Raw genomic sequence first — 23,194 nt, 5'->3', positions numbered from 1 at the left:
TGTAAAATAGTTCTAAGAAAATTAGGAAAGTGGAGAAAAACAAATTGTCTCACAGAAGTCAACTGTTAACTATTTTTGAAGTCAAAATGAAAGAAAAAATCGTGATGGAGAAATTGGTAGTTTTAAAAATAATCATTATGATCATTAATTGGCTCGGCCGATAATCAACTGCCGATTAATCGGTAATTGGCCAATTTGCTTCTCAGCGCATTCATATAAAACTAAGGACGCATATTAGTCAGGCCAAATTAGACCAAAAATATAGGAGTAAGGTAATAAAAATTCACACCCAGCTGAAAATTGGTAGTATTGTTCAAAACACCATCATAAATGATATCTTAAAAGTCCTCATTGATCCGACCCGAGGATCAATGGTACTCGGGATCAATGGTTACAAAAACGGGTTTTTCGCGATTTTCAGTAAGTTTTATCATAAAATTAGCCCGGACAAAAATTGAAGATCAGATAATTAGCTATAAACGAGCTGATGTGTGCATCACATGACTTCCTTTTACTCCAATTTAATGTCATTTTCTCATTATTGGCAGTTTTAATATGATTCAATAGTTAATCTCTAAATATCACCAACAGTGGCCAAATTAAAACCAGATTTAAAAAAAAAAAAATTTTTTAATCGCCAAGTTTGCGACAAAACTTGGCGAACAAAAGACTGGCGATATATCGCCATATGTCGGCCAAATTATAACACCCCGTGAGTTTACATCAAAATTAACAATAATCCCCCCCCCCCAAAAAAAGGGGCAAAAGATCCCCTTTGGAGCATACGAATGCAACCAAAAAGGAAGGTGCACAACTAGACCCCACTAAGAGTCTGCGTACCAAATTGCAACTTTCTGGGACATTCCATTCTTGAGTTATGCGACATACATACACACGTACATACGGACGTCACGAGAACATCCGTTGTAATTAACTCGGGGGTCGTCAAAATGGATATTTCGGGTGTCTGTAGATTCCTAGGCATATATCCACGTGTGGTCGGGTCGAAAAAAAAACTCAACATTCATTTGGGGGTGAGCAAAATGGAAATTAAGGCCGACTTTTGGGTGAAAATTTTTTCGCGAATACAATGCTTCCTTTTTTGTAAAAGGAAGTAAAAATGTCTCAATACTTTTTTTCCTAGAAGCCACCGTTTTTGAGATAAAACGATTCAAAAAGTTGAAAGAGTTGTAATCGTCATAATATGCACACATTTCCACGCCACCTTTGAGGTAGTGAACTTAGCGCATTTTTTTTAACATGGTTTCCCCGGTAAGCCTATTCTACGGATCTGTTGTGATTCTGTTTAATTTGAAGCTATTGAATAATTAAAGATATTGGCGGGGGTTAAAAATGATAAAAGCGGTGTGAATTTAAAAAAAAAAAAAAAAAACAGAAATTTTTATCCATCTGGTTCATTATTTTCTAACACTTCTGCTTCCTCTTCTCCTTGTTCTTCTTTTTCTTCTCCTTGTTCTTCTTTTTCTTCTTCTCCTTCTTGTTCTTCTTTTTCATTTCTGTATGCAAGTAAATTGCCCCAATTATGACACATCGCATTGTGTCCTCGTTAGAATCAAATGAATCCTCAATTGTTGATGATTCAACATTGGAGCAGGACCAGTTTTGACAATTAGTACATGCTACTGAACAAAACAGCCCATTTTTTTTTTTTTTTTTTTTTGCAACCTCATTTAGCGCTACATCCCTTTTTACAGTTGCAAAAAAATGTGTTTAGGAGTTTTTCCGGCGCAAGTGGGAATAAAGTTTGAACTGGTTCTAATGAATTGGTCGACCAACTTTCAACCCCAGTCTTTTGGGTTTAGCTGATAACCAAGCCACACTTGAACTTGTTAATATACCCGAAAAAGATGTTGATGAGCAGCCGCCAGGGTTGCCCACAGAGGATTATGGCGCAAGTTGCGCCATCAAAATTGGGGGATGGGGTGATTTTTAATTTTTTTTTAAATGTATTTACTTAAATTTATTTATTGATTTATTTTTAATTTGAATTATTATTTTCACTCTTTCATATTATAGTTTATATTTTATTTCATTTATTTATTTAGTTTGTGTGTGTGTATGTTATAGGTGAAGCACAGAATATTTTTCTTGTAAATCAATAATAATAACAATAAATAAAAATAAATAAATAAATAAATAAAAATATTTAAAAAAATAAATAAAATAATAAAGAGAGCTAAAAAATAAAAAAAGGGAAATAGGGTTGAGAGAAATTGGGGGGGGGGCGGAGATTTACCCCATTGAACTTGAGGGGGATGGGAAACCCTGGCAGCCGCTGAGGTTGGAGGAAAACAAACTAACTGCACTTTTTTTTTTTTTCCCGAGTATTTTTGACTAAACATGCATATCGAAACCTATCGAAGCACATACGTAATTTTTTAGAAGCGCCATATATAGAGAGAAGAAAGCGAATACCGGCGGTGATAATAACTTCTCGTGGAGCTGAATTACTTTTTTTTAAAACTTCAGCACATTGAACTAAATCTCGTTTTTCAAACATTTTAGAACCAGTTGTTATACTTCTCTTTCTCTTTTGTACTTCCACCTTAGAAGTTATTACCAACGGAATTAGCTTTCTTCTCTCTATGTACAAAATTACGTTTTTTCAGGAAAAACACCCATAAAAACAACACACATATACACGCCTGCACACAGAGAAGACAAAACACTACACACACAAGACCCAACGAGTAGAGTCCTACTGCAACTCATAATTGCGATAAACATAATTTTAATTCAAGATGTCAAAAATTCAAGTTTATTATTATTTGTTTTTCCTTAATAGAAAAAGGATTAGAAAGCCGTATTGTTTGATCTTAATTTTGAGAATAATGATGTAACGATACTACAGTAAACACGTGAATTTTATCAGTATTTGGTTTTAATTTTTGCAACTTTTGATTATCCGCGAACTTTAAAACGCCGCTACTTTTGCGGGTGCGAGCGCCTTGAATTTTCGTTAGTATTAAGTGGTTTTTTTTATATTTATTTATTTTAATATTTTAGCTGATTTCTAGAGCAAAATTACTACTAGCATAATGTGCTAGTATCAGCCACGATCTCCTTAGAAGCTATGGCAACTAGCCAAGCTTGCCAATCCTCACATGCATACAAGAATCACTCCAGCCCCAAGATATAATTCCGGTAGCATTGAAGAAAACTAAGCTGGTTTAGTCCTAGGTGGACTTCTTTTTCTTCCTTTTCTTCAACGATGTAAGAAATGAAGCTAAGTTAGGACTCGTTCAGCAACCGACAACCAGCAAAAGACTTAACCAATTAAGTTAGTTTTCTGCGATGTACAATGAACTAGAAATTTTAATTGACTAATGGTTTTGCATGTAGTCTGTTTTTGGAATGGTGTACGGCAGTTGCTCGCTGGATAAATGATAACTTAGCTTAGTTCAAGTCATCCAGCAGCCTGACAGTGGAAGGATCTGCTTCATCGGGAGGGGTATATTTTCGTGGTAGTCGATACACCAGCCTCGGCCAAAACAGGAAGCTTCCCCAACGCAGACGATCGCTGGTTTTCAGGATTTTCAAAAGAGAGGGATCCAAGCTGGAGAAAGAAGGCAACTTTCCATGCGTCACAAAGATTACTTGGCGTGAAGTGTCCTCCAAGGAGAATGACATGGCCGATCGAAGGAGGCGAAGGCTTGTACCATCTGCCAGAAAGCTCCTAAAGAAGGACATTCAGGTGATTTTAAAGAAAAAAGTAGCACGAGTGCACTTAAGCTCTCCGAAACCTCAGAGCATGGCCCCACTTAATTCTTATAGGCCGTGACAATCGCTGAAACTCATGGTGACAAAGTGGGCGCTACAGGGAACCCCTGTTTCCATTACGTTGCCATTGATTGGTGGATTCAAGAGTTCCGTTCAGTGCTTCTTGCGATCAAAATGGGCGAAGTCCAATCAAAAATAAACAAACTTTGAAACGTTGACATTGATTGGTGGATGCTTGAGCTGCATCGGTTTCCCACAGAAAAGTCATAAACTGTCAAGGCCCATTAAGCGTTAGCACCATCTAGTGGGGCCATGTTCAGAGCAATCATCCGACAGAGCTAGCACATGGTTGTTTCCTAAGCGTCAATGGCATGGCTACTTGCAATCGGCCTGTCCTCGCGCTCCTTTAAGGCACAGGGCAGGCCGATCACAGGTAGGCATGGTCGATAGTAACCAGGTATTTGATGAATTGTCACGTGACAATCGTTCGCGCTTCAGTGGAATAAAAATGCTATTTATCGCTCTTTTTGCAACAAAATTTTCATGCAGCTTTTGTTAACACAATTAAACCAAAAATACCCGTTGAAACTTTACGTACTGATTTCATCCAGTACGCCATTTGCACTGATTATGTCCTATAAATGTTTCCCACTTGTTGCTATTTAATGTTCTTCTAAATATTCTACCTGTTCCAGTATTTCATGACATTTCCGATAAAGAGTTCTTATGCAGTTCTCAATTCTTCATATGTAATCTATCTTACCTGAAAGTTTTTTGCTGTATTTTTAGACACCTCATGTGTGTGCATATTTGCACTGATGTCCATCAATTAAGGAAAATTTAATAAACGAAAGAAAAATAAAATTTCCCTTTTACGTGTAGAAAAGAGCAGTTTCTTGGATCAAAATTTTAATTTAGACCTTTTTGGATTTTTTCTTTTTTTAATTCAAAACATTCAGTCGTTGATATAAATAGGCTTAAACGTTCCGTCATATGAATTTTCTGGCGACCCTCTCCCCCCCCCCCCTTCCCGACATGAATTCCTGAACACCGAAGGACCTCTAAGCCAAATTTGGCAACGATCCGACGTAAACTTGCTTTGTATAAGGAACATACATACACTCATACAGGGGCGTGCACAGAAATTTTGGGGCCCGTCACAAATGACTTTTACTGTCCCACCCCCCTCCATATTGTTTGCCCCTACGTCCCTACATATATTTCACCCTTTATTTTATAAATCTTGGACCCCCTTCAGGCTCTGGCCGGGGTCAACAGTGTCCCTTCTCTCCCCCCCCCCCCCTTTGCATGCCCCTGCACTCACATAAATGCAGCCATTTATATACATTGAGAGGGTCTTGCCCCCTCAAATATAAAACAAATTCTTAAGTCACATAACTTCAGCCTTACCTTGTCAGAAGAACTATAATCTTGCTGGATTGTGCAGTGAAGGCAGATATTCTTTCTATAGTTCTTGGTTCTGGAATATTACGACAAGGAATGCAAACGTTGAATTTGTCATTTCCACTTTCAAGACCTACAGAAAACACAGGGCAGCAGTTATTCCCCAGCGACAAAAACTGTACTCTATTCTCAAGTATATATGACAGTAAAATTCTCATAATGTTAATGTTCTGCAAAAAAATGTGCAATTTCCTTAAACATTCAAATTATGTGCTCTATGTTTTGTACCAAATGAATAAAGAAGAATAAAATAAAATAATTAATAAATTGCTGGGTGGGGGGGGGGGCTCCATGCTTGTGTAGCTACACTTCTTACGGTTCACTAAATCTATGAACTTTTTTAGGGTGGGGATGACATGGTCTAATTTCGTTTGAAGCTTAGTGTGGCAGCTGATAGAGCAGGCGGCCCGGATCTGAGTACCCGCAGTGTACTCAGGGGCAGCCCACGTTTTTTAGGGGCTCAACGGCCCAAGGAATTGAAGAAAAAAATAACTAATACTTATTAACGTTGCAAATATACAATGCTGTCCTCTAGTGAGGGGCCCTGCAGATTTTGTTGCAAGGGGCCCAAAATTTATAGATCCGGGCCTGCTGATAGGCTTAGTGTGGTAGTTGATAAGTATTTGTGCGGTGGCTGAGATAGATTAGTGTAGTGTCTAATAAAGTCTTGGCATGGTGGTTGCGATAAGCATTAATGTGATGGATGGTAGGCTTATTGTGGTAATTGATAAGTATTAATGTTGTAGCTGATATACCTAGTGCAGTGTCTAATAAACTTAGTGTAGTGTCTGACGTGGTGGTTGATAGACTTGGTGTGATGGTTGATAGGCTTAGTGAGGTTACTGACAAGCATTAGTATGATGGCTGAGTCTTAACCACGTGGATTATTAATGCGCATTGAGTCATCGTAACCCCTATTTAGTTTTCCGAGTTCTAGGACCCAATTCAGAGATTTTAGGACAGTAAACCAGACAGATCTGCAGGGGCTCCGCTGAACAGTGATTTCGACAAAAGTGCTGAAGAGTTTTAACCGCGCACTTCTTTTGTTATTGCACGTGCTACGAGTTAGATTACACTGAGAGTCTAAACAGCCTAAGCGAAGTACTAGATAGAAAACAATGTTTTCATGTCGCAAGCAGGGCTGTAGATTCGGAGTGATTTACAGTTAAAGGAGTCGGAGTCAAAGTCGGTCATTTTCCCTCAAAGTCCTCAACTCTGCCAATGTTTGCGGAGTCGTAGTCGGGATGATTTTGGGATAAAGGAGAAGGAGTCGAAGGTTCTAACATTCCCGGAATCGGAGCCGGAGTGAGTCATTTTCCCCTCCGACTCTGCAGCCCTGGTTAAAAGCCTCCTTGCTATACACTTCATAAATTGTTCTTGATATTAAATACCATAACAAACAAATTAAAGCCATACGTGAAACACACCGCTAGCTCAGTCATTTCCAGCCGAGGACTGCAGTTTCGTGCTTATTAGCACTCATCAGCCCGGCATAGGAAAGTGACTGAGTTGGAGATGGAAAACCTCTTAAGGAAGCCAAGAGTGCGAAACAAACTGGTAGCTAATATAGAATTAGCAGACCAGACGAGTGACCGAAGCAATGTTTCGGTTCAACTCAAAGATTGAACGCGAGGCAAGGTATATTCAGTAAATTACCGCCCATTAGCCAGCGCCAAAGCAGAAATACGTGAAACACACCGCCAGCTCAGTCATTTCCATTCCAGCCGAGTCTCGGCTGGAAATGACTGAGCTGGCGGTGTGTTTCACGTATTTCTGCTTTTGCGCTGGCTAATGGGCGGTTATTTACTGCAATTAAAACCATATTTTGGTACAATTTTCTGCATGGTTAGTAGTTTTTTTCTTGGGTGACGGAGCTACTGGCTCCTAAACCAGGATTCATGGGCCTATTGGTAAATCAAGCCATGCCGGTGCCTGCCAAACACTTAAATATTCATCAGCTTTTTGAGCAATCCTCTAGGCTTGTCACAGTGATTAGCTCTCTTACCTTCCGCTAATTCGGAGAGGGCTATTTCCTCGTCCTCATCAGCATACAAGAGGAAAACATCATACGGATCTTGGAATTTATTTTGGTTTTTGAGAAAAGTGCATCCGCAGGAATAGAACAGGGCAGCAATTCCTTTTCTGAGGCACACACACAACAGGAGGAGGGTTAACGTGATAACGCAAAACACTGAAAAAGGAATACATCGAGTATGAGAAATAGAGAGCTTGTACACTGTAAAAAAAAAAAAAAAAACTAAATTTTGAAGAAGTTATCCGTATTTTTTACAGAAAAAAAACTGTTCGTAATAAAATACAAGATTTCTCTGTTTTTTTGAAACTATAACTGGTTATACTTTGTTTTTCTTCGAATCTTCGAAATTTCGCCCGCGTGTTTGGATTTTGGTTCTCGTGCTCGAGGTTTTGATCTTATATTTAATTAAAGCGAGTAAGTCTTAAATCGTTTGCAACTTCCATTTCATTGCATCCTAATCAATATTTTATTATTATGTTTTTTTGTCATCTGTTACAGAGGCATATTCGGAAATTTACCTTTGTATACATGTATTTCGTAGTAGTATAGTAAATATTGAAATGTATTTATGAAAGTATAGTTTCATTTTTTAATCTTCATAAAATAATAAATCAGCTTGAATAAATAATAAAAATACGGAAGATTTCTGTAAAATAAACGGAAGAAAACTGGCGTCCTGGCTGACAGTTTTTTTTCTGTAAATTTTACGGATTTTTTTTACAGTGTAATCTAATATTATTAAAATTCGTAGTATCTATGTATCTATGTCATCGTTACTCGTGATGAACGACAGGCAACCATCGAACCAGATATCTATAATTTCATTATTTTTCAGGCTACGTGTTTGGCAAGGTTGCATAATTGTACGACTTTAATTAGCAGAGATATGCCGGGTGCCGCAGGCGGCTAATGTAGCCGCCCTGGCGACTGCTATTAACGCTTCGAAATTGATCGTTTAAATACCTTTTGAGCAATCGATTTTCGTGATAGATGATATTTTTTTAACATCCAACATTGACTTACTGTACGCCATTTCAACGCATCAAAACTGTGCGAATAACTTTCAAAAAAAATATAATGCAAATTTCCTGCAGTGTTATCGAAATTGGAACACAGAGATCCATTTAACCTTGAAAGAAACTTTATTAATTTTAAACTGAATTAGCAACATAAATTGAAACTTATCCACAAAGAGAATATTACTGCCGCATTTACAACTCTCACCAATGATAACCACGAAACAAAGAGTCTGATTACTTCGAAGTCAATATTTTTCTAAGCTAAAAAAATTTGCACAGTTCATTAACAGTCAATATTTACGGTATACTATACATATAATAGCGAATGATCGAGTAACGCTCCTGACGCCACCATCAATGAAACTCGTGCCTTTGCAAGATAATTTGATAATTTTTTGCTAATGTTTGACATGCAAGGAAAAGCTTTATTTTGACAAGGTTGAGCTGGATCCGGTAACCTAACTGTTTTACTGCTAAGACTAATTTTCGGAGATTGAAGAAACGCAAAAGTGGTCAAATATTAACGCTATCTACTGGAGTTCAGGGTTAATCCATTGGAGTTAGGGTTAAAATTTCAACTGTCAAAATATCAGCAAACAGGCAATGGTTTCGTTCAAAGGAAGAAGCAATTTTCACCCGTCGTACCTTGACGGCCGATTTTCTAGTAAATAAATAAAAAATTAAAAATGTATGCTACAAAACCTATAATTTTTAACAGTGTTTCGGCGCAACAATAACGAAAAGAGTAAAAATTTAAAAAAACTATATCATGGTCTCTTTACAAAGGTTAAAATTATGTTAGAAAGAAGAAATATGTGCAGTAATATATATATATATATTAATTCAGACAAGCACGCAGAAAAAAATTAGTATAATCTAGTATTTAATTCTAAATTTGGAGTTAGTTCACTGAGTAAAATCACTCAAAGTGCTATCGCCGATAATCGCAATACTTCAATCAAACGCTCATTGCACGGAAGGTATATATATCTCCAAGTCTCCAACTCGGCAAAGATAAAGCAACTCCGTAAAAGTACTTTCTCTGTCAGCATGGAATCACTGCGGGAAAGAGCGTCTAAATTCTGCATTGAGCTGCATTGTGAAAAAATATATTTTCCCTTCCTACATTTTTTTTTTTAAAGGTGCAACCAATTCTCACAAAGAAACTTTGTGCCAGAGTTAAGTTTTTTTTTTTCGGAAGAAACTGGAAAAAAAAAAAAAAAAAAAAAAACAGAAGAAATAGGGGGGGGAAACAGAAGAAATAGAGAAAAAAAGGGAGGAAATGTAAGGAATCGGGCGAAACCAGCAGAAAACAAAACAGCCCTTTAAAAAATAAATAATTAGAAAATATTTTTTAAAAAATTATTTAAATATGTTTAAATAATTAACATAGGTAAATTCTTGCAATAATTACAGCAAATGTAGAAAGATGTCATATGAAACATTGCAAATGCTTTTTTTTTTTTGAGAAATAAACAAACTACTTTTGATTTTAAAACTTTTGAATTTCACATGAAATGTTTTTTTAGTTACTGCAAAGAAAAATACCAAAATATTGCTCTAAAAACAAATACTATGCAGCAGGGGCTCTCAAGTTGGGGGCACCCCCTGAGGGGGAAAAGAAGAATTTGAAGGGGGCGTGAATGTATTGCAAAAACTGAAGTAAAAAGGAAAACAACACCAATTTAGAGTAAAATAAGAAAGAACAACGTTAAACAGCAGAAGTTGCATATTAGTGCGGACACGTGTTTCTGTCTTACAATGGAACGCCTTTTTCAATGAAAAAGAAATGAGCTTTTTTCATACATAAGCTTATTTCTTTTGCATTGAAAAGGCATTCCTTGTAACGCCAAAACACGTCTCTGCAGTTATCTGCAGTTTTTGCTATTTGGCGTAGTTATTTCTTATTTATCTTTTATTAACAAATGTATTTTTTAACTTAACTATAATTTACTCAATTGTGTTTATAGTTTTGACCGTTTTTCAAGTTTTAAGTGCAATTTTTTTTCATATAGTCCTACGAATCTCTTTGCAGCATTTGTAGACATACAGTCAAAATACCGATCAAGGATGAACATTAAAAGTGACCCGAGGCAGGCTTTTTCACAAGTTACAACCTATTAATCAAAAATTTGTCAAAAGCAAACAGTGGTAATCATGTCGTGAAAAGTGACTGGTATCACCTAGGTCCTAGATTGCTTCTAATTTATTTATATTCAGTTCTTAAATTTCCTGTGATCGAATAAGAATATGTTCAAAATAAAATTATGTGTGATAACATCAAATTTCATTTACGAAATTATCTACATATATATTTATTTCATAACCAGCTTTGGATATCCCAACAAGCTTCTGTTGGGATATTTGTACTGTAATTTTGATGTACTGGTCTGATGGGGGGGGGGGGGGTACGGCTGCTTGAGCTCACACCAGTGATTAAAGAGAGGCGCAGAGCCTGAAAGGTTGAGAAACTCTGCCATACAGAATGTTATTCTAAATATTTTATCCTTATACAGTGGCTCCCAAAAGTGTTCGTACACTTGGAAATTTTTTAGTAAAACCAAAATAACTCAAAGCTGAATTCGAATATAAAGTCCAATATTTTTTCACATCATTCCTATGTCATTCTAAATATAACCCATTGGTTTTTTTCAAAATATTGACGGATCTTCTTTTTGAAATGAGTCAGAAAACGAAGAGATAGAGAAATAACACGCCACAAAAGTCATCGTACATTCAAATATTTTCGAATAAATTCATGATTAAAATTATCATATGCCGTTTTATTAATATTTTTGCATTGTGTTGACCCTTATAAGTCATTTGGCTTTAATTTTTGGTTTATTTATTCCATAATATATTGCTTATTACTGTAAAATGGCTGGTATTCGTAAAAAACCGCAAACGCCATTCAAAATTTGAATTTTTTTTCCCACAGTAGTGGTAAATTGGTTTGAAATGTCTCTAAATTAGTTAATTTATTTGTTTGTATAGTAAAGTGCTTGATAAAATGCTTTATAGAAAGGAATCGGACCGAAAACAAGGTAAGAAAAGATCAACCGGCAAAGTTGACAAAACGTGATCGTAGATTTAAAGTTAAAAAATTTATGAAAAATACACATTTTAGTACTGTAAAAGTTTCTGCAGAGTAAAATGAAACATTTTACGTTTACTTTTCACCTAAAATTGTTCGCCAAGTTCTTTGATTAGCTGGATTAAATGGGACCTCTTCCCGCAGAAATTTTCTTGGTCGTGCGAAAAACAGAAAGCTTACGCTTTTCGTCCCAAATCAATGATAAATAAGCTAAAAACAGTTTAGAATCATGTCTTACTTACAGATAAAAATTAATTTAACATTTTTGGTTAAATTGTTGTATAACTGTATGTAGAAGAAAAAATTAGGAACTTAATCTTAAGAACTTAGTTGGATCAGTTAATCAGGACGGTGAAGGTGTTTTAGTGTGAGGGTGCATATCAGCATCAGGACTTGGTAGTTTGCAATTTTTTGATGAAATAATGAATCATGCTGTTCCTTTAAATATTTTAAAAACCAATTTTGAACTCTTAGCCAAAAATCTGGTTATTAAAAACAACTTTGTTTTTTATCAAGATAACTATAAGAAGCACACGGTTTTCAACGTTTGCGTCTAGTGCCTCGAAAATTGTCCTAAAATTTAGAAAATACCCCCTCAATCTCCAGATTGGAACTTAATGTAACGTATTTAGAGATATCTGGAGGCTAGATTACGAAAATAGGGCTTTAAAACGAAAATAGAGCAGAAATAGTAATACTCGAAGTGTGGTATAACACTTACTCAGAAATTACGCTGAAAAATGAAAGAAAAAGAATGAAATCTATTCCCAGATGTTTAAAAGGTGTTATGAATACTGCATGATATTCTACTAATTAATAACTTAATCAAAAGTTAGATTAGTCAGTAATATATAGACATTTTATAAAGTGTACGAAGACTTTTGTGAGATAAAATTTCCGGCACTTTTTGGTTTTTGATTTTTTTTAAATTAAGTTTTAATATTTTTTAAATACTTTTCATGCAGTTTTGTTAAAAATTGATCATAGATCTTATAATTAAATACCTATTCCGAAATATTATTTCTAACCAATGATTTGGGGCCTATTTCGTTGAAAGTCGTAGGTGTACGAAGACTTTTGGGAGCCACTGTAATTAAAAAAAAATAATAATTTCTAGCATTTGTATGGGAGTTCTAATTTTAACGTACTAATTGTTCTAAAATTTTCGAATATTTCTCTATCTCATCATCTTGGAATTACACAGATGAAGCAAGTGTAACACGTTTAATAATTTAGTGTCAAAATATTTCTTCAATTATTTTCATAGCGAATTATCCCTGAAAATGTAAATTTCACGTACGTAGTTGCAGAAGAGATTCTTATTATAATCATTTTACGTAAAACTTCTAATTTTTATGAAATCAATAAATATTTTCATACACTGCATGCTCTTTAACTTGAAGTTGATAGTAGCATAAAGTACAGTAGTTAAATAATTAATTCATCATGTGAAATTAAGGTTCATAGGTTTAACCAGATGTAATCATTATTTTCTTCAGAAATACATTAGCTTTACCATACCACATTGCAATTTTTATGGTAGGTTCCACATACCATTTTCAAAATCCTGCAATGAATTTTTTTTTTTTAATATTTTGATGACGTAAGTCTTCTTGCTCATAAAGTAATAGGCAATCTTATTTTTGACGTTATCATATGGTCCGGTCAGTTGAAATACAAAATCCGGGAACTTTTTTGACAGAAATTGTTTGAGCCGAAATTGCCCCAAGCGTTCTTGTTTCAGGTATCTGGCATTGCTAAAAGTGAATCAAGTCATGAAGTAAAAGTGCTCAATCTAAAAATAATACCTGTGATTACTGCTATATGTAATGGAGTAAGGGGAGAACAGAAATCCTTTCGTTCCAAATAAATGATCACTTGATTTCTTATGAAGAAACCCTCCTGGGAGCCGCAGCGTATGTTTTGCAAATCAAGGACCTATGATATAAGTACATGAAATATTTAAAAGAACATAATATGTTACACAATGATATAAATAATATCAGCTTTGAGGTATAGATTTGAGAAAAGAAAAACTTTTAGAGCTTTAATGCATCACATTAGTTAAACTGCACATTTCCTCTATAATTTGCAGAATAAATGATTTCTATTCTCTTTAGCGGTGACACTTGTTATTTTACAGGAAACAGGGGTGCTCCGAACTTAAAATTTTTGGGAGGGCGGAAATTCTCAAGTTGCCGAATAGAACTCCAACTTTTGTCAAATGATTATTTTACCAAATAGAAAACCAAATTTCGCCGAATGATGACAATTTTGACGAATCGCAAGACATCATTTTAAGAATTAAGACATTTTTGGAAGGCCACAGTGACCTCCCAGCGGAGCGCCCCTAATAGGAGAAAAGAAAAGAGAGAGTTAAAGGGGAGGGAAAAAAACATTCTTACCGAATCATTATGAGCAATCAACCATTCTCTGAACTTCCACCCGTGATTACAGTCGCAAATCCACGGATTTCCAGACAAAGTGGTCACATTTATAGAATTTTCCTCCCAATAAGCATAAGGAAACAATCGGAGGGAATTCCTAGCCAGCAGTAACTCCTCCACCAAAGAAGGCAAATTCGAACTTAACTTAAACAATTTGTTGTCTTCTAAATTCAGCTTGCGGAGTTCTTTATAATAGCTCCCTAACCCATCAATCTGCTCAATTTTGTTGTTGGAGAAGTCCATTTCCTTGACTTTGGCAGGAAATCGACTCGGAAACTGGACTACGTTTCTGTTCGAACAATTTACAGCTATGGACACGTCCTCTCCGATAGGCGAGCATAAACAGTCACAATTCTCCGGGCAGTCATCCAGCCACAAATCCAGCTCAGTTTGATTTAAAGAACTGATATTCCTTCCATTCAAGTGGGCTGGCGATTCGCATACAGGTTCGTCAAGTAATTCTCCACGCTTTTCCAACCAATAAGGAATCCAAGACAGTCTGCAGTCGCAAATCCATGGGTTGCCTGCATCAGAAAAAGTTGATATTCTATGATGTAGATACATTTGTATTTTTTGTCCAGTGTACAGGGTGACAATTAATAACTTAGACGCACATAATACACCATAACTTTAATGCTAATGAAATGCTAATGAAAATACCACGACCAAACTTCAAAATAAATACGAATATATTATTTCGTCTAATATATTTATAAATTTTCAAAGTGACTACTTTCAGGATTAATTAAGAGCTTTAAACGTGTCGCAAAATTTTTGGCTCTGGGACGCATCTCACTTACTGATATTTTATCCCATCCCTTGCATAAGGATTTCTTTGGGGATGCCAAAGTTTTAGGAGGTTTAGCACACACCCTTGTCTTCACCATGGATCAAACAGAATAATAAATTGGAATCAAATCTGGGGAATACGGTGACCATTCTTGAGCTCCATAAAGTCAGAAAAATGTCTTGAGTGCCTTTAGATGGAAGGTCCATCTTTTGTTTCTAAAATACTTTTGCGACCAAGGTAAGACAACATCTTCCAAAATGCGTTTAAGATATGTTTCTTGACTAATTTTATCCCCTGATCAACTAAAACAAGTGATATTTTCCCACTAGCACATATCCCACCCCAAACCATTAGATTGGAGTCGTTGCCGCAGTTCAACCGGGCAAGAAGTTTTTGGAGACAAGGTTGTGTGCTAAACTTCCTAAAACTTTAGCATCCTTAAAGAAATCCTTACGCAAGGGATGCGATAAAATATCAGTAAGTGAGTTGCGGCAAAGAGCCGAAAATTTTGTGACACGGTTAAAGCTCCGTATTAAGGTTAAAGGTAGCCACTTTAAAAGTTCATAAATATATTAGACGAAATAATGTATTCATATTTATTTTGAAGTTTGGTCGTACTATTTTCATTAGCATTAAAGTTATGGTGTATCATGTGATTCTAAGTTATTTCTTCTCACTCTGTATGCATCAACAATATACAGTACTACCTCGTTTATCCGGACTAACTGGGACCAAAGGCAGTCCGGATGATCGAACATCCAGACAACTTGTTAGGTAGTATGGGTAATAAGAAACCCAAATCCTTAAATAAGCATATATTTATTGTTCATACTGACAAAAAAATATAGGGGAAAAGGGGGCACACATGTCAACATTTTTTTTTGTAATTTCTCAGAAAATACGTATTATCAATTTTTTGACGAAAATGTGTCCCCATGATTGAATAGTCTTTTCCTTGTGCCCTGGAATTTTTTTCAGATTTTTCAAAAAGTTATTTCTTTACTCTATGGAATTTATAAAAAATATCTTCAATTGTTCACATGCACTGAGAAAAATGAAGTTTTCAAAAATGAGTACATTCATGCTTCCAAATTTTCTTGAAACTTTTTGGTTCAAATATGAGTACCCATGTTTTCAAATAGTGTGCTGAATTATTTTATACTCAAAAATGAGTATATAGTGCTCAGTTTTAAAATTATTACATATTCAAAAATGAGGACAAATATCTTAAAAATGAGCACACATGTTGATTTGAGTATTTGATGAGTATTTGAATGTTTCAAATTTGAGTACCACGTAGTCGGAGCCATTTTGACTCGCGATATGTTCAAATTTGAGTACTTTTTCGTCATTTTTGAAATTGTTGTTTTTAGAGTGTGTGCCCCTATAGGGGGTACATGTGGAAAAGCCTGGGGCACATATGAACACGGTTGAAAAATGCAGGACAAGTATCATATTTCAACGAAAACTCTTTAATATGAAACGTGTGCGTATATACCAAATACATTGAAGGGTTTGTAATTTATACTATATCAGTTTAAACTGTACAGTAACTGTCAATTAGAAAATGTTTTTTCCGAACTGTACAACCCTGCTCACTGTCATATTTTAAAGGTCCGTAGCATGTTCCAATTACTGGATCGACAAGAAGACAACTTAAAGGACTAAAAAATACAAAGAATATTTTATTATGTAAAGTTTATTCTTGGCATATAGTGCGTTAAATCTTCATACATTTATGATGTTGAATTTTTAAATTATTTTAAACTTTAGATTTTGGTTAAAGGAAAATGTTTTGTCTTTTTTTCCTCATGTTTAGATAACACTAAATTGTTAGCCAACTATTTAGCAGCAAAATATTCTAAAAATTAAAAAATAATAAAATAAATAAATAAATAATCAATAATAATATATAACAATAATTAACAATGAATTTGCCAACTGATTGCAGCAGAATAAGAATTATAAATCTTTACGCCCTTTTTAACACTTATAATAACCCTACACTAATATTTATATTACGGAGAGAATATAGGAACTATTCACATGTGCCCCAACATGTTGTTGTGTGCCACAAGTGACCGTCATCCAACATAGAACTAATTTTCAAAAATAAAAAATTCTAAATTTAGTTAAAAAATTTAAAATGTGTCATAAAATTACTTGAATGTACGTATAATTGTTTGAAATAATTGAGTTTAGCTTAGTAATTAGTTTAAAATATGTTTTCACGTGAAGAAGACAGTGATAAAATTACATCAGCATCTGCTAAAACAAAGATGTTGTCACCACAGGAACATAAACTGGTTCATTACTCTAAAAGTATGGAGGAGAAGTAGGACTGGTACTGCCATTACTTTAGAAGTTTTCGAGGTTTTTTCCTTGACGTTATCCTAGTAAAACATATCATGTTCACATGTGCCTCGTGCTCACATGCGTCCCCTTTTCTTCTACTTTGCAGAAAAATCTAATACAAGTTTAAAATACATAAAAAGCTATCCGAACAGTTTTTCATATTATTTAAGGCTTAAAAACGCGTGACGTTTGAATAGTGCACGGGAAATCTAACGCGTTATCGTTATAGTTCAGTTGCAGACGTAGTGGTGTTTCCTAGGATCACTAAATTCATTGCACAATTTTTATGGGAGCTGTAAAATTAATCGAAATAGAAAAGCTAATTCGTTTGGCGCACTACTAGTTATATTTTAGCAGTCATAATTTAAAATGATTAGTGTAAACTAGAGTTTCTAATCCCACGCAAAATTCAGTCCCGCGGGATTTCGGGATTGGTAGGAGCTAATCCCGCGGGATCCCGGGATCCCGCGGGATTTACTTTATTCTTCTAAAAGTTAAATTTTAGTTTCAAATAGAAACGGTTGTGCTTTTTATAGAAAAACTGCTTTTGTTACTTGAGTTAGTAGTTTTTCGAACTCCCTAAACCATTTGTATGGTACAGTGAAACCTGTGTAAGTTGACCACTTGCGGTACACTACTTTATTGGTCAACTTAAGTAGGCAGGTAGTCAACTTATAGAGGTTGATTTATACGATAAAGGCTAATTCCGTGCCTGAAAAAGACGGTCAACTTAGACAGGTGGTCAACTTACAAGGGTTTTCAACTTCACAGGTTTTACTATACTGCGAAGTCTTTACAAATAGTAGAGACCAATTAGCAACTATCGTTTGGTACGCTAAAGTGTGCCCTTTGCTTCGTATGAGATGGGAAGGGATTTTTGCAAAAAATAATGCGCTTGATAAAAACGCGTGCTTTGGCTCCACTGCAGTTGCTTTTACAGAGTTTAAATAATTGTGGACATTTAGCATAGACTTCATGACCTTTTAAAATAGATTTTTCTTTTCTTACGGAAGTCATGCTTGACTTTTGCTCAAGAACTGCAAATTGTGGACGAAAAAGATGTCTCTTTGATTTGTGTATTGCTGTATCCTATTTAACTTGCATTGGGAACACCCATACCCAACCTTGTTGTCACATAAAAGTTAGTCATTGTATCAGTGCATTTGATTCATTACAGCAGGGAGAGAACGCTGATTGATTTCACCAAGTCCCAGACTCAGTAGAAGTTTTTCTCTAATTTTACCTCTCACTTAAAAGAGCTATACAAAATCTTGAGCCGCTTATCCTGCTGCGAGTCTGCTTGTGTTTTATCCATGTTTCTGTCGCCTCTTATAGAGTCGTGCTGAGTATTGCAGATTAATTAACTGATTCATCCAACATAATTTTCAAGATACCACCCACATTTATAATATCACTTCACGGTGACAAAGACGTCGGCACGCAGCTTCTGTTGGTTAGAGAGCATACATAATAATAGGTTTTTTATTAGATCTTCTTCGGAAAAACATATTGTGCACTTTTTTCTTCGGAGAAAAATATCGGGCACTTTTAGTAAGTTATAGCTTTTGAGTGTTTTCTTCAATCTTACTAAAGCGTTCCAACATTATATTCAGGCTACTCCAGCGGGTTTTGCAATTTGCAATGCACTTTCTCAATTTTTTCTAAGACGCAATTCTTTGGGTTTAAAAGTTTTGTGATGGTTTTCGAAAACGTTAATAATTTTTACACAATTTCTGAATTGCTGACGTATCAAAACAAAAACCTCGAAAGAGAATATCTATTCATTCTCAGAAAAATATACTCTATTTTTATTGTATTCTTAAATGGTAAATCCATCGTTCATCATAAGAGACATGAAGTTTTTCTTGCCTTTCTTGCAGAAATACGAAGAAGGACATTCAAACTTAATGCTTGTCGAAAATTTCGTTTTATGAGCGACAAAAGTTAAAAAACGTTTGCATGAAAAATCTTTGCGGGGTTGGAAATCTTGCGGGATCTCGCGGGATTCAGAATCGGGATTTCGGGATTGGAAACCCTAGTGTAAACGTCACATTTTTCTTATAGCTGCGAATTTTATCCAAATATTCCGGAGATCCGGAGAAGCGAGGGCCGCATAACGAGGTTTGTACTATATTTTTCCATGATACAGATTTATTGTTTGAGTAAAAATTATTTTAACTTTAAACCTTTTTTTAAACGTCGTAGCACTAAAGAATCACTTTGATGATGTTTTATGGAGAGATCCCTACTGAAAATACTATTCCTGAGGACACAAATTCTTTAAATCTGTCAAGTACGTTAACCTCCGAATTATCAACCAATAAAAGCACCCGAACAAACTTTAATTATAAAGAGAAACAAAATTAGTTTATAAAACGAACGAAATTAATAATTATTTTTAGCAAGTACGGGAATGAGGGCAGTGTGAGATAGTTGAGATTTACTTTTTTCGAAAAGAACAAACTGGAAATTTATCTTGAAAATTACAGTTCATAAAGAGAGGGCATTTTATTTTATAGTAGAACTTGTATTGAAATGCTATTTTCATTTCGGGCAGTAAGTTTGTACTTTCGAATAAAAATAGAAAATGATCACTTTGCCCCAGATATGAGGCAAAGTCTGATGGGGTGACGAGGAGTGTGACATCGTGCTTTTTTTATATAACTCATTAAATGCATGTGTCCTAGGGAGGAGGGGATAAGGTGGATATGCAGTGGCGGCGATTTGGGGGAGCAGAGGGGGGGAGGGGCGAACCCCCTTACTTTTTATGGTTCTTTTTTTTTTCAATTAAGAAACCAAAACTAGAAATTATATTTATAAAAAAAAAAAAAAAAAGAAAAAAAAAAACAGAAATGTCAAAATTTTCTGAACATAGTTATTTGTTTTTCTTCGTATATCTGTTTATGAAACATTATTTAACACAAGCAGTAACTTTTAGTTTATGTATTCATTGTTTAGATCAATTGTTTTACTTATACAAGCCATACTTGCTCAATAAAATTATTACCAAGTGTTTGCGACGTATCAAAATACTTTGTAAATAATGTAAATCTCATTCATGCGTAAGTGTTTCTTCGGGGAGAGTTATTGCGTACATAATTCATCAAAATCTTAAGAAAAACGTGAGTTAAAGCAGTTAGATTTATATCAATTACCACTCATCTGCTCTCAAAACCAGACCATGCAAAATTTTATACTCCCCCTCCCACTCCCCCCCCTTTTTTTGTTGCCGTAAAAGTCCTGTGGTTTTTAGTTGTCGTTTTTTTTTTTGTCTCCCCCCCCCCCCATTTTTTAGTTTCAATCTCCGCCTTTGTGGATATGTAATATTTTGTGACACATGGGGATGTCAAATTTGTTGAGAAGAATGTCACATCAATTACGGTCAGCACCAAATGGAGTAAAATAATTTTCATAAGTTTTCCAAGTTCTTATGTTTGGACTAACTAATACACTTACCTGCCATTTGCAGATTTCGCAAATGGACTGTTGCTCCTCTGTACACTGGAAAAGAATCGGCTGTCAAAGTCGTCAAGTTATTCGACGATACATCCAAAAAGACAATGGCTGGAACGAACCGAAACGCACCATAAATTGTGCTCAAGCTGTTATTGCTCAGGTGAACAGACTTCAAAAATCGGAGCCCCGCGAGTTCTTCTTCGTCAATGCGCTGCAGTTCTGACGACTGCACCCTAAGTTGAGACAAGCTGGTAATATGAAGCAACGACCTGTTCAGTTCCTTCAGCCTCGTGTTCGAAAGATCGACGATATTCAGTTTATGGTTAAGTTTGAGCACGTCCGAATCGATCACCTCTATCGGATTACTCGACAGGTTGATTTCAGTGAGAAATGACAGATGCTTCAAATCTCCGCTCCTGAGCTCTGAGATCGCGTTCCTACTCATATCCAGTCTTATGATTGTTTCAGACGAAATTCCACCTTTGATGGAAGACAGCCTGTTGCCGTCGAGCTTAATCCTCCTGAGTCTCATCCTGTTGAGGACGAACAGTTCATCTGTGGAAGTCAGGCTGTTGTCGCTCAGTTCGACTGTATTCAGATTTGAGGTGTAACTGAAAAATTCGCCTGGTATGTGATCGAGATCGTTGCCGCTGAACCGCAGCTCGAGGAGCTGAGGAAAATACTTCAGAAGTTGCGGGTCCACGGACTGGAAATGATTATCCTGCAACGTTAGAATAGACAGAGACTTCATGAGGCCCTTGAAGAGTGCTCCGGTGAGGTTGAGGGATGGATTGGCGCCCAAGTTGAGCTCCCGCACGGACCACATTCCAGAATGGAAAACATTGTCGATGTTGGTCAAGCTGTTGTTGTATAAATTTATTACCTATGAAAGAAAATTAAAATAATGTGAATATGAAAGATGTGATTCAATTGATAGTATTTCCCAACCTTTTTTGGCCCACGGACAAGCGAGTTTTGAAAACAATTCTTTTACCGGCTTCTTTTTTTTAATGCAAAATTTATTAAGAAATTAGTTCATGATAACTACAAAATTAAGGTAAGCATTTTATTTGCAAATTTTGATTACTCGAAAATGGGTAAAAGAAACAGAAAAACAGAGGAATGAATCTTTTCAATTACTAGAAGTGGAAGAGATTTAAAACATCCACCTATCAACATCAGTTGATTATTGCTCAGTAACAGAGAAAAGAAGAGGAAAACAGAGGAATGGATCTTTTAACTTACTTGAGGAGAAATATATTTTAAATATTCAAGAATCAACACTAGTTGATTATTGTTTAAAAATAGAGAAAAGAAAGAGGGAAAAAGAGGAGTGAATCTTATGACTTTCTAGAAGAGGAAAAAATGTCAAGTCTACTCTCAGCAACACCAGTTGATTATTGCTCAAAAAAAGAAGAGGCGGAAGAGGAGTGAATCTTATCTTATCACTTACAAGAGGTGGTAGATATTTAAAACATCTACTAACCAACACTAGTTGATTATTACTCAAAAATAGAGAAAAGAGAAGAAAAAAGAGGAACGAATCTCTTCACTTACTTGAGGAGAAACAGATTTCAAGCATCCACTAATCGACACCAGCTGATTATTGCTCAGGTCTATGATTCTCAAATTCTTCAAAGGCGTGAACAACTCCGGCCCTAAGTGACTGAGGTCATTGAAAGACAAGTTCAGAATTTCGAGATACTGCAGCCCGTTGAAAGCTGCTGTGGAAATGCGGCTAATTTTATTGAAGTCCAAAACCAGATTCATCACTGCCGACATGCCTTGAAGTTCAGTACCGATTTCAGTTATGTTCCCGTGACTTATGGATAGATTCTTGAGACTCTCCAGCGTCACTGCTTGAGGAATCGAGACGAGTCCGGTGAACGTGAGTCTAACCACTTCCAGTCCCTTGATGTCCATCAGGGCATCCTCGGCAACAGTCTGGAGAGGTCCATAAATTACCAAACTAGCAATAGATCTTCCGTTGAAAACGCCACTGGTCAAGTTCGTCAAGGATCCCGACATTTGAAACTTGTCAATATGATCGTATTTGTCCAAAGCTGGCAGCACCAGAGAAGCTTTCCTCACCCCGCTGCATGTGACTTTGGTGATGGTCCTCTTGCTACAACTGCATATTGGATACTTGAGGCAAATATATGCTCCAGAAAATGTAAAAATAGATACTAGAATCAATAACTTGAACAAATTCGTCGTCCTCATGCTTACTTTGGCATTATTTACCCAGAACACTATGAAGTGAAAAAACTTCTAGGCTTAAATATTCACGGTACTGAAAATGCTTTTTAGCGATATTTAATCATCGTAAAAGCTTCATTCCAATGCATTTTTTGATATATTACAAATCCGTTTCGATTCTTATCGTTATGTAAATACAATTTATCGTATGTATTTATCAACTCGTCTGAAATTCGCGGCAAAAACCATTTTTATCAGCTGAAGTATCGTTACGGGATAAAAGGCAAACGGCTTGATAGATTCTGTTCCAGGAAAACAGAACTTAAGATTTATCAAACCCACTTTTCGCGCTTGTTAAATAAACACGACGGTTTCATTCCTAAACGTGTTTTTTCCATCACTATTTTTCTGCCAGTTTTGCTCGATAATGTTATGAAAATTATTTATTAATCAGCTATCTGAGAGTTTCGGTTTCTATAATTGAGGTAAGATTTGCAAATCCCTGTGAAATCTGATGAAACTCACATAGAATGATAAAGAGCCAAGGAGATCAATCCAGGGCTACGCGTTCTTTCTTTTAATTTAAAATGGAAC

The 23,194-nt window shown here is 35.7% G+C and overlaps 1 protein-coding gene across 1 annotated transcript; it reads right to left on the bottom strand.

The window, feature by feature from the left end:
- Positions 1 to 2,683: 2,683 nt before the first annotated feature.
- LOC129223274 (slit homolog 1 protein-like) lies at positions 2,684 to 22,624 on the bottom strand. The gene is made up of 7 exons (XM_054857840.1): positions 21,959 to 22,624; positions 20,402 to 21,284; positions 13,759 to 14,324; positions 13,162 to 13,291; positions 7,211 to 7,396; positions 5,152 to 5,278; positions 2,684 to 3,697 (listed from the first exon to the last, which is right to left on the bottom strand). Exons 1-7 carry the CDS (start codon positions 22,622 to 22,624, stop codon positions 3,418 to 3,420), a joined length of 2,838 nt encoding a protein of 945 aa, XP_054713815.1. The 3' UTR covers positions 2,684 to 3,417.
- Positions 22,625 to 23,194: the final 570 nt, after the last annotated feature.

Source organism: Uloborus diversus, chromosome 5 (genome assembly GCF_026930045.1).
Source record: "Uloborus diversus isolate 005 chromosome 5, Udiv.v.3.1, whole genome shotgun sequence".
NCBI classification, from domain to species: Eukaryota; Metazoa; Arthropoda; class Arachnida; order Araneae; family Uloboridae; genus Uloborus; species Uloborus diversus.
The sequence above is the reverse complement of the archived record's forward strand: the minus strand, read 5'-3'. Positions and strand labels throughout refer to the sequence as shown.